Source organism: Nicotiana tomentosiformis, chromosome 2, assembly GCF_000390325.3.
Source record: "Nicotiana tomentosiformis chromosome 2, ASM39032v3, whole genome shotgun sequence".
Lineage (NCBI taxonomy): Eukaryota > Viridiplantae > Streptophyta > Magnoliopsida > Solanales > Solanaceae > Nicotiana > Nicotiana tomentosiformis.
Window position 1 is genome coordinate 165,195,068 of NC_090813.1, and position 14,199 is coordinate 165,209,266.

Below are 14,199 nucleotides of genomic sequence, written 5' to 3' on the forward strand. Positions count from 1 at the left end.
ATCAGTAAATAATAGACATGAGAGAAACACGGAGTAAAAGACTCGACATGTACGTGTGCATAGCTCTGTGAGTCATTTCATTTTTTTATAATGTCATGCATATGCGTATAAATATCATACCATGCATAGGTATATGCGTTCATCGCATCATCAGGCCTCTGAGGGCATCCCATTATATCATTTCAGCCACTGTGGGCAAATCATCAACGTATACCAGCTGATCAGGTGGTGGTGCGTATATAACGCCGTAACCTTTTTTTATATCCCATATACATATATATACATATATACGCGTATATAACGCCATCTGGTCATGGTTCAATGTATATGTATAAATGCATGAAATGCATAAGAAATACGTTAATAATATTTTTCGAAATGTTATAAAAATAATATGCCTTAAGAAATACGTTAATAAGATTTTCTCGAAATGTCATAAAAATAATATGCCTTTAGAAATACGTTAATAAGATTTTCTCGGAATGTCATAAAAATAATATGCCTGTCGGATAAATTTTATCAAATACGTATTTTTCTGAGAATCATGAACAGAAGATATAATAATAATTCACATGGGGAATCAAGAATATAGACACCCCTAATATTTCTATGAATAGAGTCATTTATGGAAATTGTGCATTTGCTCGTTTCGTTTGTATCGTATTGATCATGCCAAAAAGAAAGAAGGGATAGCCTTAACATACCCGGAGTAGGGAAAAATTCATATGATATTCTTGGAAAAGGTTGCACCGTACTCCTTTAAAATCGCAAAATTTACGTTGCTAACAATTCTCGTTGGATTTCTTTTGGTTGCAAGAATTCATGTCTTTGTTGAAAACTTGAAGAATGGTTAAAGTTCTGTAGTGCTTATTCATGGCTATTGTTTCTAATTGTAAGAATGGCATATATTCAGATTGTAGGAATGGCTAATGTCCAAATGAAACAAACTTGTATAAGATAAAACCAAACTTGAATGTCTTTACTTTACACGTTAAAGTCTTGTTACCCTAGGTAGCCACCTAAGCCAATTTGACCCTTAGTCATTTTGTTTGGTTAGACCCTTGCTTCCACGTTGTTTTTTTTGGGGGGGTTAGTCTTATCTCATAATTTATTAATTAACTAGGTAACGTCCCGTTACCCGCATAATTAAGAATTATCTCAAATTACTTAAAATACTACTCCTTTTTAATACACTTTATACATCATACTATCAAGGCCATATGGTACCTTGTATGGCACTAATCCATAAATACCGGATATTATAGCTCGGACCGTATTTTATCCCAAATTGTCAAACTTCGAGGAATTTCATTTTCTTCGATTTGCTTACCCTCTCTCCTTCATGAATATTCTCATCACTTGTTTGGAATAGCATAATACTTATTATCCCAAAATAATCTCGTTCCTGAGCTTATGTTGATTAACTTACGACGAAATATTAGCGTACAAAAATAAATAAATACGGGATGTAATATCTCATTTCCAAACTCTCATCAATTTATTTATGGCGTGCTTTCATATACGAAAATGTGGGGTGTAACATAAGAACTCACTAGTTACTAATTGGCAAGTAGACAAACAAGAAAATAACAAAATCACTTTGAACCTCAACAAAGCAGTATAACCCAGGACCTTAGATGCGTCAAGTTTCCAAGGGTTTTGAGGAACCCAGGGCAGTGCTCACACCCAAGGAAGGTCGAAAAATTAGGAATTCCGGTAGCCTTGGCTATCTGCCGGCCAAGAGCCAAAGTAGAACAAGAGAATAAGCGAACAACAGAGTGAAGATCTTGAGAATTTTAGTGGAAATTTTGTGATTAAAGGTCTGTCCAAAAGGGAATGGGGGAGGGGTTTATATAGCAGTCAAAATCGAGCAAACATATAAGGAAACATAATAATTTAAGCAACAAATAAGGAAAAGAAACATGCAAATCGATTTGAAATCAATTTAAGAGAGAAAATCTGTAAACCCTAGTTTTTTAGGAAAAGTGTAAATCAGTAGAATCCAAACAAAATCGAACTCACACAGTATAGTATTGAACGTATGTAGACGAAATAGTGCTCAAAATCAAATATTCGAACCACTTTGGTTCGATTTCGGAAGATATTGCTTGCCATGTTTAGGCAAGCACCTAAGTAACACCACAAACGGACAACCAATACCAAAAGGATTCGAATATGGCAAGAGAATGGTAGTCGAATCCCATTATCAGTGGGATTAGGATAGAGGATTGGGGTGGGGGGGGGGGTAGGGTTCCTCAGAAGAGATAATAGGAGAGTTGAGCGTTTAGGTGTGGCGGATGAAGGGGAAATGGGTTAGGTTAATTTAAGAGGGGGGAATAGATGATGGCCGTCGATCTTGAGAGATCAATGGCTGAGATAAAAAAATTGGACGCGCGGGTCGTTTAGAAGTGGGTCGCGACCGGGTATTAGACATGGGTCGTTTAGCTTTGGGCTAGGTATTTGAGTGTTTGGGCCATTCATTTGGTCCGAAATTGGTTTACAAATTGGGCTGTTGTTTAAATATCCAAAATTTATCAAATATAATTTATAAAAGTAATTAATAAATAAAAAAAAATTATTTGTGCACTAAAATGATTAAAAATAATAACTTAACATTATAAAAATATAAAAAGCTATTTTAGCCCTAACAATGTAATTATACATGAATATAGGCTATTATTGCAAAAATATGCAATTAGCCTACAAATGCAAATGCAATTATAGAAAAAATGAAGTAAATATTATAAAACATACATGTGGATGTAAAAAATAATTTTGGATGACTAAGGTATCAAAAAATAATTTAAAGGATAATTATTAGATATTTATATAATAAAAATGTAGAAAGAAATTGATTTAAAGCTTTAAAAATTATGGAATATTGTAGAAAATGCTTGTATAGGTTTATAAACTAAATGATAATGCAAATATGCCATTTTGAAAGTATATATGCATTTTTAGAAAATATGAGGGAAAAATTGGGTATCAACAGCTACTCCTCTTTACCCGGGAATGATGAAAGAATTATCGGGTAAAGAAATGATGAGCGATTTTGACCGAATGGTATGATTAGAAAAATGGAGGCCGAACTCTGGTTTCTGAGTTGCCTACATATCCCTGGTGTCATGGGAATTAGGCCGTGTGTAGTTCTGGATCCAACGGTGAACTGAACCGATGGAGTTGTTATAGGAATAGTCGTATGCTTCGGAAAGGCTCTTTTAGATAGGACAATATCAAATGAGTTTATACGAAATCGTGAATGGATGTATCTTAGAACGGGTATCTGAATAGTTATCAAGTAAAAGTGGGTAACTGATGGTGGTTGACTGTGTTTGAAATAATTGTAGGATGTGAGTATTGAATGGAAACCAAAGCGAAGATTGCTCCCGTTAAGAGAACGGTTACCTCCTGGATTACCTGCAAAACTTAAATACAATGCATGAAAGTATATATGGGATTATTGCGAGAATTTAAACATGATGCAAATTCCTTTTGGATCATGAAAGTTGTCTTTGGACGCTGAGGATGATGTCCTTTGAACATGATGTCCTAGGCCATGAATCGCGTGATAAAGGATTCGCAGGCCATGAAATGATATTCTCCAAAGCCATGAGAATGGTGCCTATGAACCAAGACGCCTTTGAATAATGATGTGCAATATTGAGAGGTCCTCAGGCCATGGCATGGTGTCTTCCGGCTATGCGGATGATGCCTTCAGACTATGACGCCTTTGGACAAAATGGCGATGTGTCAGCCCATGAGATGCAAAGATATGATGCTTTGTCATATGCGAAGCAAAACAAGATAGAGTTTTTAGTCTTGTGTAATATTGGGGAAGAGCTTAGCCCCGGGAAAGTAGAAAATAGTGCTAGATTTCAAGTAGCATTTGGTATTATGCAAGGATAAGGCGATGCTTAGCCTTATGCAATTAGGGAGGCAGTGCTTAGCCTGATGCAAGAAAAAGGAGACAGTGCTTAGTCTCATGCAATTAGGAGACAATGCTTAGTCTCGTGCAATTCGGAGACAATGCTTAGTCTCATGCAAGGAAAGGCAGAGCTTAGCCTTATGAAATTAGGGAGGCAGTGCTTAGCCTCATGCAAGAAAAGGAGACAATTCTTAGTCTCATGCAAGGGAAGGCAATGCTTAGCCTTATGCAATTAGGGAGGCAGTGCTTAGCCTCATCCAAGGAAAATGAGACAGTGCTTAGTCTCATGCAATTAGGAGACAGTGCTTAGTCTCATGCAAGGAAATGAGACAGTGCTTAGTCTCATGCAAAGAAAGGCAATGCTTAGCATTATGCAATTAGGGAGGCAGTGCATAGCCTCATGCAAGGAAAATGGGACAGTGCTTAGTCTCATGCTAAGAAAGGCAATGCTTAGCCTTATGCAATTATGGAGGCAGTGCTTAGCCTCATGCAAGGAAAAACAGACAGTGCTTATTCTCATGTAAGGAAAGGCAGAGCTTAGCCTTATGCAATTAGGGAGGCAATGCTTTGACTCATGCAAGAAAAGGAGACAGTGCTTAGTCTCATGCAATTAGGAGACAATGCTTAGTCTCATGCAAGGAAATGAGACAGTGCTTAGTCTCATGCAAGGGAAGGCAATGCTTAGCCTTATGCAATTAGGGAGGCAATGCTTAGTCCCATGCAAGGAAAAGAAGACAATGCTTAGTATCATACAAAGAAAGGCAATGCTTAGCCTTATGCAATTAAGGAGGCAATGCTTAGCCTCATGCAAAAAGAGGGCGATGAGTGATAGTAGAGTATTTCTTAGCTGCAGATATGTTTGTGCTTGGTGAATATTCCTGTTATGTTCATTGTGCCTGCATCCAAACAAAAATCATGAGCTTTGTGGGGAAGGTTGGTCCGTGCTTTCACCTTCTTGCTTTGCTTTTGCTCTTGTTTCGAGATCATGTTCGGGTTGTCCTGGGTAGCATCTGGTTGTTTATAAAATAATGTTTTTGAGAAAATATGCGTGCATTTGATGAATGTAGCTAATCAAAAACATAGTAGTATGCAATATCACGTAAGTTAGATGAACCAATGACTGTGACACTTTTAGAGACATTACGACTTATTTGCATTAGAATTTTGAGGGTCCTCCTCAAAATTCTGCCCCAGGTAAATAAGCGATTCTTTGACCGTTCTGCATACGACGAAGTTGGCTGGACTTGCTCCGGAATTTTGAGGATCCTCCTTAAATTTCTGCCCCAGTTTCTGACCATGGTAAAAATAAAGATTTTATTAAGTTGTTACCGAACCCACAGGGCTTCCTACGTATCCCCTCTTAAATGGGAATCATGTCAAGTGTAGTTCAGTTACATCAGAAGAAATGCAAACAATCTAAACATAGTATCTCTTGACTGCGTCTGAGTTGATGGGCTTTGGCCAACTTTCTCAGTCCATTTCCACAAGTATGAGCGCTCCTCCTGTTAGTACTATGTGAACAATGTAGGGCCCTTGCCAATTGGGTGAAAATTTCCCTTTGGCTTCATCTTGATGCGGGAAGATCCGCTTCAGCACCAGCTACCCTGGTGTGAACTGTCTAGGTCTGACCTTTTTATTGAAAGCTCTAGACGTTTTGTTTTGGTAAAGTTGACCATGGAATACTGCATTCATTCTTTTCTTGTCAATAAGAGCTAATTGTTAATAGCGACTTCGTATCCATTCTACGTCACTGAGTTTAGCCTCTTACATAATTCTTAAAGAAGGAATTTTGACTTCGGCGGGACTGACAGCTTCAGTACCATAGACCAGCAAGTAGGGGGTTTCTCCGGTTGATGTGCGAACTATGGTACAATACCCCAATAAGGCAAATAGTAATTTCTCGAGCCATTTCTTGTGGTTGTTTACCATATTTCTCAATATTTTCTTGATGTTCTTGTTTGCGGCCTCGATGGCTCCACTCATTTGAGGCCTGTATGCTGTGGAATTCTTATTCTTGATCTTGAAGGTTTCACACATAGATTTCATTAAGTCACTATTGAGGTTGGCGGCGTTGTCGGTGATGATAGATTCTGGCACCCCGAATCGGCAAAAAATACAATCCCTGACAAAATCTGCGATGACTTTCTTGGTTACAACTTTGTAAGATGCAGCCTCAACCCATTTTGTTAAGTAGTCTATGGACACTAAAATGAACATGTGCCCATTTGAAGCGGCGGGTTCGATCAGACCGATGACATCCATTCCCCATGCGGCGAAAGGCTAAGGTGCACTTGTTGCATTGAGTTTATGTGGTGACACCCGTATCATATCTGCATATATTTGGCACTGATGACACCTTTGAACAAACCTGATTCAGTCCGTTTCCATAGTCATCCAAAAATATCCTGCTCTTAATAGCTTCTTGGCTAAAACGAAACCGTTCATGTGTGGTCCACAAGTTCCGGCATGTATCTCTTCGAGCAGTTTGGAAGCTTTCTTAGTGTCAACACACCGTAATAATCCTAGGTCTGGAGTCCTTCTGTAAAAATTTCCTCCACTTTGGAAGAAATGGTTGGATAATCTTCAGAGTGTCCGTTTCTGAGTATGATTTGCATGCTTCGGGTACTCTCCTTTTGCTAGGTATTCTTTGATGTCATGAAACCACGGATTCCCATCTGTTTCTTCTTCAACATGAGCACAATAAGCTGCCTGATTATGGATCCTTACTGGAATAAGGTTGATGAAATTCTTATCCGGGTGTTGTATCATGGAAGACAGGGTGGCCAATGAGTCTGCGAACTCATTCTGGATTCTCGGAACATGTTTGAACTCTATCTTTGTGAATATCTTCATCAAATCTTGCACATAGTACATATAAGGTAATATTTTGGTATTCTTTGTAGCCCACTCTCCTAGAACCTGATGTACCAAAAGGTCAGAATCACCAATTACCAGCAATTCCTGAATGTTCATGTCAATGGCCAAATTGAGCCCCAAGATGCAAGCCTCAAATTCTGCCATATTGTTAGTGCACAGAAATTTGAGTTTTGCGGATATCGGGTAATGTTAACCTGTCTCTGATACCAAAACAGCTCTGATACCCACTCTTTTGAAATTTGCAGCCCCATCGAAGAACATTCTCCAACCGTCGTAGGTTTCGGTGATCTCTTCTCCTACAACTGATATCTCTTCATCGGGAAAATATGTTTTCAACGGTTCGTATTCTTCTCCTACAGGATTTTCTGCCAGATGATCTGCTAATGCCTGTCCCTTGACCGCCTTCTGAGTTACGTAGATGATGTCGAATTCACTCAATAGTATTTGCCATTTTGCCATCTTTCCTTTAGGCACGGGTTTCTGGAAAATGTATTTCAGAGGATCCATCCTTGATATGAGATATGTGGTATATGCACAGAAGTAGTGACTCAACTTTTGAGCTATCCACGTCAGGGCACATCAGGTGTGTTCCAGCAAAGAATACCATGCCTCGTAGGGTGTGAATTTCTTACTCAGATAGTATAAAGCCAGCTCTTATCTCCCCGTCTCATTGTGTTGTCCCAAGGCACAATCGAAAGCCCCATCTAGTACGGACAAATAAAGTAGCAGAGGTCTATCAGGTTCCGGCGGAACCAGGACTGGTGGTGTGGACAAATATTCCTTGATTTTGTAAAAAGCTTTGTGGCATTCTTCAGTCTAACTTGTTGCAGTATTTTTCTTTAACATTTTAAAAATCGATTCACAGATCACAGTTGATTGTGCTATGAAATGGCTGATGTAAGTGAGACGCCCCAAGAAACTCATCACATATTTCTTATTCTTCGGTGGTGGAAAATCTTGGATAGCCTTGAACTTTGACGGGTCTAGCTCAATTCCTCGGTGGCTGACGATGAACCCTAACAACTTTCCAGCAGGGACTCCGAGGCACATTTTGCGGGATTTAGTTTCAGGTTGTATCTTCGAAGTCGATTGAAGAATTTCCTCAAATATGATATATGATCTGTGATTCTCTTGGATTTGATAATGACGTCATCCACGTACACCTCTATCTCATTGTGTATCACATCGTGAAAAATCGTTGTCATGGCCCTCATATAGGTGGCTCCAACATTCTTTAGGCTAAACGACATCATTTTGTAACAATATACTCCCCATGGTGTAATAAAGGCTATCTTTTTGGCATCCTCTTCATCCACCCAGATCTGATGATATCCCGTGAAGCAATCCATATAGGATTGGAGTTCATGCTTGGCACAATTGTCGATCAGCATGTGTATATTGGGCAACGAGAAATCATCTTTAGGACTTGCTTTGTTTAAATCCCGATAGTCGACACATACTATGACTTTCCCATCTTTCTTTGGGACCAGCACAATATTAGCCAACCAGGTTGGATACTCAACCACTACGAGAACCTTAGCTTTGATCTACTTGATGACTTCCTCTTTTATTTTCAGACTCATATCTGGCTTGAACATTTTGAGCTTCTGCTTTACAGGCGGACACATAGGGTTGTTAGGTAGTTTATGATCCACTATAGATGTGCTCAAACCAGTCATATCATCATAAGACCCTGAAAAATATCTTCATACTCTTTCAGAAAATGGATGTACTCTTCTTTCTCTGATGGTGTCAGGTGAATGCTTATACGAGTTTCTTTGACTGTTTCGAAATTTCCCAAATTGACTTCCTTGGTTTCGTCCAGATTGGACTTAGGCTTGTTCTCAAAATTTTCTACTTCTATGACAATTTCCTCCAGTATTATATCTTCTTCTTCTATTTCCTCTGAATCACTATCCTTATGTCGCGTTGTCTCATTACATGTCACAATTGTTGGTTCATCAGGATAAGTAATAATAATGTTGTAGAGATAAAATGTAAAGGATAATAATAAAAACTAAAATAGCAAACCATTGATAAGTACCAAAACGTCAAACAAAAGCAATTTTAACAATCTAAACAATTAAAATAAAATACTGAAAAATGTCTTAAAACGCCCATAAAATTTATTTTCAAAATAAATGGTGCTAATTGCCAGGCTACCCAGGAACTCTACGGGCTCTTGATGGTGTAGCGGTCCAGTTTCTAAGAATAGCTCCCTTCTCCACTATCTGAATGACGAGGCCTTCCTCCTCTTCCTCCTCCTCTACTATTGCACTGCAGTACATATCTTCATCTTCCAAGAACAATTTCCTTAAGACAACTAGAACTTCATCTTCTTCAGATCCCCACATCATGTCGGTTTGATGAAAGAACTTTCTCTAATGTCGTACCGGCTGCTCAAGAGGGTAATAAGGACCACGCCATGGCAACAACCAATTGTTATACTCCTGCAAGGTATACTGATATCCAAGTCCAAAGGTTGTGCCGTGATGCTTTAGCTGTATTGGTTTAGTGATACCCTAAAGATTCTTACCAAGACCCCTACCAGGTTCATACCTTCCCCATATATGCTCTCTATTTTGCTACTCCACCATTTATCTTTCTCAATCGCGTTGACACGCTTAATGTGATGGTATGTCTCTCCACCCAACTTCCTTCTATTATCAACAACTGGAACAGTCTAATTGGTGCAAAATGGGGTTACTCCCGTACTCATGGATGATTACTTCCTGATGATTCCATTCGAACTTTACGGCCTGGTGTAGAGTAGAGGCCATAGCCCCAGCAGCGTGTATCCAAGGTCGTCCCAACAACATATTGTATATGGCAGATATGTCCAATACTTGAAACTCAACATGAAACCAAGTCGGGACCATCTGTAAACAGAGGTTGGTCTCCCCAATTGTGGCCCTTTGGGACCCATCGAATGCCTTCACGTTCATACTCCCTGCTCGTATCTCATGCAAACCTTTACCCAAACTCTTCAAAGTGGTTAATGGACATATGTTGAGATTTGAACCCCCATCTATCAAGACCCTGGCAATGAATTTGTCCTCACACTGCACTGCGATGTGCAGTGCCCTGTTGTGACTCAATCCTTCCAGTGGCAGTTCGTCTTCGTGAAAAGATATCTTATGGCTTTCCAATACCTGTCCTACCATATTGTCCATCTTCCCACTGTCAATGTTATTGGGTACATAGGCTTCATTCAACACTTTCATCAACGCATATCTATGCGCCTCAGAGTTTTGCAGTAGTGATAGAATGGATATCTGAGCAGGGGTTTTGTTTAGATGATCAACCATAGAATACTCTCTTGCTTGCACCTTTCTCCAAAGAACATCCAGGCCAGTTTCAATGATAGGCAGCTTAGAAGTGGCTTCTTTACTTGTCCCTCCCAAATGTTCGGGCGTATAAACCCTACCAGTTATAGTCATGCCTTGTGCTGCACCAGTTTCCTCCATTTTTGCCTTTCCTTTTTTTTCTCGTTTCTGCAACATAGTCCCAGGGTATAGCATTGGACTTAAGGGACGGTGTAGGTGCTACCGTCACGGTGAAGGGTGTGGTCACTTCCACTTCGAACGGAGTTGGCGCGGCTGAGGGTGTGGTTACTTCAACATCAAACGGAGTTGGTATGGCTACTTCAACCTCAATTGGTGACTGAATCTGTACCACGATGGGTGTGAGAGTGACTGGAGGTATTTTAGGACTATCCCCTTCACGAATGAGTCCAATTGACCCTTTCGGATCCCATTCTTCATCAGTTTCTATTACATTTACCCCCTCGCCCCTGTGATCCGTGAGAGGATTGTTGCGGACATTAGGTGTAGCCTCTTTTGCTTCTATAATCTTGGTGTCAATCAACATCTGGATCTTATCCTTCAAAGTGCGACATTCATCAATAGTATGACCCTTCATGCCCGAGTGGTTGGCACATATCTTGTTTGGGTTAATCCATTCGGAGGAATTTTCCATAGCAACAGCGGGAATAGGAGTGACATAACCGGCAACCTTTCATCTCTCATACAATTGGTCGATGGGTTCAGCAATTGGGGTGTATTGTCTTGGTGGTCTGCGGTCGAAATTTGGTCTAGGTTTTTGGTAGTTTTGGCTGGCTGGGTGTTATAAGTATGGTAAGTAGAGGCGGGTTGTTGGTATCTGGGAGGTGAAGGCTGATATGCGGGTGGGGGTGTTTGGCATGTGAGAGGAGACTTTGGACCTATGGCCACCATCACTGCCCTTACTTCCTTCTTTCTAGAAATACCGCCTGACTGTAAGACTTTGTTTGTAGCCTGGAGTGCTTCAAAATTTGTCTCCATTCCGCTCTTAATTCCGTCATCTATTCTTTCTCCCAATTTGATGATGTCAAAAAATTTATGGTTTTCAATAACCATCAGTCTCTCATAATACTGCGGATCCTGAGCTCGGACAAAAAACTTTTTTATCTATTCTTCTTCCAGTGTTGGCCTTTCTTTTGCAGCTTCCGACCTCCACCAAGTAGCATAATCGTGAAAAGTTTCCGTCGGCTTCTTTTTAAGATTCTGAATGTAGAAGACGTCTGGCGTATTTTCTGTATTGAACCTGAACTGATCCATAAAATCTGACACCATGCTCACCCAATTAACCCATTTCTTTGGGTTTTGACTGATGTACCAAGACAAGGCGTCTCTAGTGAGGCTCCTCATTAACAACTTCATGCGGATTCTTTCATCTTTGCCAACCCCTACGAGCTTGTCACAATATGTTCTCAAATGTACCTTTGGATCACCTGTCCCGTCAAACATTTCGAACTTAGTAGGTTTGTAACCCTCTAGTAGTTCTACGTCCGGCTGAATACACAAATCTTCATAATTCAAACCCCCGATGCCTTTACCCCCTTCGACACCTTGGACTCGGCTAGTAAGCTTCTTAAGTTCCTCCGCCATGTTCTTGATTAACAGGTCCTTCTCGGAGGACTCCGGTGTGTACAGGGTTTGTTGTGGGGTGTTAGGTAAGGTTTCCACGTATATGGGGTTGCTTTGATGGACTCCAAGAATTTGGGTGTAGTGCTGATCATTGGTTGAGTTTTGGAGGTCGAGTGTAGGTTGTGGTGCGTTTTGAAGAGTGTGGTAGGTGGTGGTTTGTGGATACTGGGTCAGATGATGATGATGTTGTGGAGGGATCTGCACTAGCGGAGGGTTGGGATTTTGAGGAGGTGTGGCATATTGATGAGGTGCAGTGTCACGCCCCAAACTCGGGGAGCGCGACCGGCTTTCAGCCGAGAGAACCTGGCCGAGCAAGCCTGTTAGATTTCCTACTACCTAAACTCATCCACGAATAAAGAAGAGATGTTCTCCATTAATAAAAAACTCAAAAGATTTTATTAACAACTTCTTTTTTATTCCCATTAGCTTATTCATTCATAATTTCCAAAATATTACGAGTTTATAGAATTAATGAAAAACATGATTTCCAAATACCAACATTTCTTGTTCAATTCCCCAACATCAACCACAACCCACAACCTGTCTACGGAGCCTCTAAGTACAATAGAAGAGTAATATGGAAATGCCGACAACAAGGCCCCGGCTATACCTCAAAACACAGTACATGAGAAACAAAAGATACATGACCCCGAAATGAAGTGGTGCTCACCAAATCAGTTTAAAAGAGTGTGCTGCTATCACTGATCAATGTCGCCTGCTATAGAACCACCTGCATCCATTAAAGATGCAGTGCCCTCAGCAAAAGGGACGTTAGTACTGTCAAATAGCACTAGTATGTATAGCTAAAACTTCTCTTTAAAAATAGAATGCCTATATAAGAAAAGGCAACACATCGAAACAGCAAGTCACAATCAACAATATCCAAATGTCCAGTTAAAACATAATAATTTTCAAAATACGAACTTCATATATAATTTTGGTTGGGAGATCATTAGCACCGATATACCACCGTCTTTGTTAGCATGGAGTCCGATCACGCCCGATCGGCTAGGGCATCTCCCCACGGACAATGTGGGTTGACAAGTGATGCGAAAGAAAGTTGTTACCAAGAGTAGTACCACCATGTGTGCAACATGGCGTCTGATCTCCACCCGATCAACTAGGCCGCCTTCCCACATATGCCGTGTGGGTTGACTTTTCCATTATACAAAGGTTCCAGTTTCATCCCAATTAAGGAGAATAATATCACAATTTCCCAGAGGTTCCAATTTCATCCCAAATAAGGCGAATAATCCCAATCCACCCCTATACCGACACGTGTAGTTTCAGGTGTAGGCCTTATGACCCACCCTTCCTCGGTATTGCTAATGATGCTCCCAAAAACATTTTTGATTTGATTTGCAAACAAAAATATCATAAATACAATTGTACTCACCTCAACATCTTTCACATTGTATAAATTCTCATTAGTATTTCCAGTCATTCACAACGACAATATTTCCTTGGCTCATTAGGCCATTCACAAGATTCTTTATTCCTGGCACGATGACCGTATTTCATATTCCACACTTTCACCTCTTTCAATTTCAAAGATCACCATCAAATATCAACATATAGAAAATTTCAGAAATCATATACTTCCAATCCATTTGAAATGAGAACTTCTAACACAAATGGTTTCTTCCCAAAGAATGAGGTATACCAACCAATAATAGAAACACCCATGAAAAATCATAAATAGTCAATACACCATTTACTCTTGCAATACTCTTCCCCAGAAATGACAATGTACAATTTCACCACATGAGTATATAGAACTCGAATCACACTGGAAATATTTATAAAGCAAAGCATCAGTTAAAGCAGCCACTAATGGGTATGAATTGAGTACAAAAGCTTTTAGGCAATTCTATCTTCGAAGTCATTTTTAAACAACTAAGTCGAGACTCATTTCATATTCTTTATCACATTTTCTCAAATCATTTACACTACTAGCTACAATCGTAACTTAAATTCTTGGCACGTTGGCCACACTCTATATCCCCAATTCAATTATTTCATTTCCAACCACCTTTATAGGTTATCAACCACAAGACACTTCCCATCAAGTCTTTAGGTACACATATGAACAATTATGAGTCTTAAGCATATCGAGTTTTTCTGACCCAATTGGTATACTAGTTGTCATTTAAAACACGACTCAAAGCCACAACATTTTAACACGCAGACCATACTTTGAACATCTATCTTTCGACATAAGGCTCATTCGGAAGAAACAAGTTTATAGGGAATAACCCGGAATATAGAAGTTAGGAATCCTGAGCCAATCATACTTGATCTTACGGAAACATTATGGATATCTATTCTAAGAGAGAAAGTTTAGCCAACATACCTTGCTTTGAGCTTTCCTTAAATAACTACAACGTTCTGGAAATTCTAGCAATCCCAATCTATTTTGAAACATAACAA

General features: G+C 39.7%; 3 protein-coding genes across 3 annotated transcripts; all 3 read right to left on the reverse strand.

Moving 5' to 3' along the window:
* Positions 1-6,508: 6,508 nt before the first annotated feature.
* Positions 6,509-7,309, reverse strand: LOC138905999 (uncharacterized). Its single transcript, XM_070194515.1, has 2 exons — positions 7,010-7,309; positions 6,509-6,844 (listed from the first exon to the last, which is right to left on the reverse strand). Exons 1-2 carry the CDS (start codon positions 7,307-7,309, stop codon positions 6,509-6,511), a joined length of 636 nt encoding a protein of 211 aa, XP_070050616.1.
* Positions 7,310-9,468: 2,159 nt separating this feature from the next.
* Positions 9,469-10,780, reverse strand: LOC138906000 (uncharacterized). The gene is made up of 2 exons (XM_070194516.1): positions 10,418-10,780; positions 9,469-10,296 (listed from the first exon to the last, which is right to left on the reverse strand). The coding sequence occupies exons 1-2, from the start codon at positions 10,778-10,780 to the stop codon at positions 9,469-9,471; spliced, it is 1,191 nt and encodes a 396-aa protein (XP_070050617.1).
* A 470-nt stretch (positions 10,781-11,250) lies between these two features.
* Positions 11,251-11,730, reverse strand: LOC117280908 (uncharacterized). The gene has a single exon (XM_070194517.1). It carries the CDS (start codon positions 11,728-11,730, stop codon positions 11,251-11,253), a length of 480 nt encoding a protein of 159 aa, XP_070050618.1.
* Positions 11,731-14,199: the final 2,469 nt, after the last annotated feature.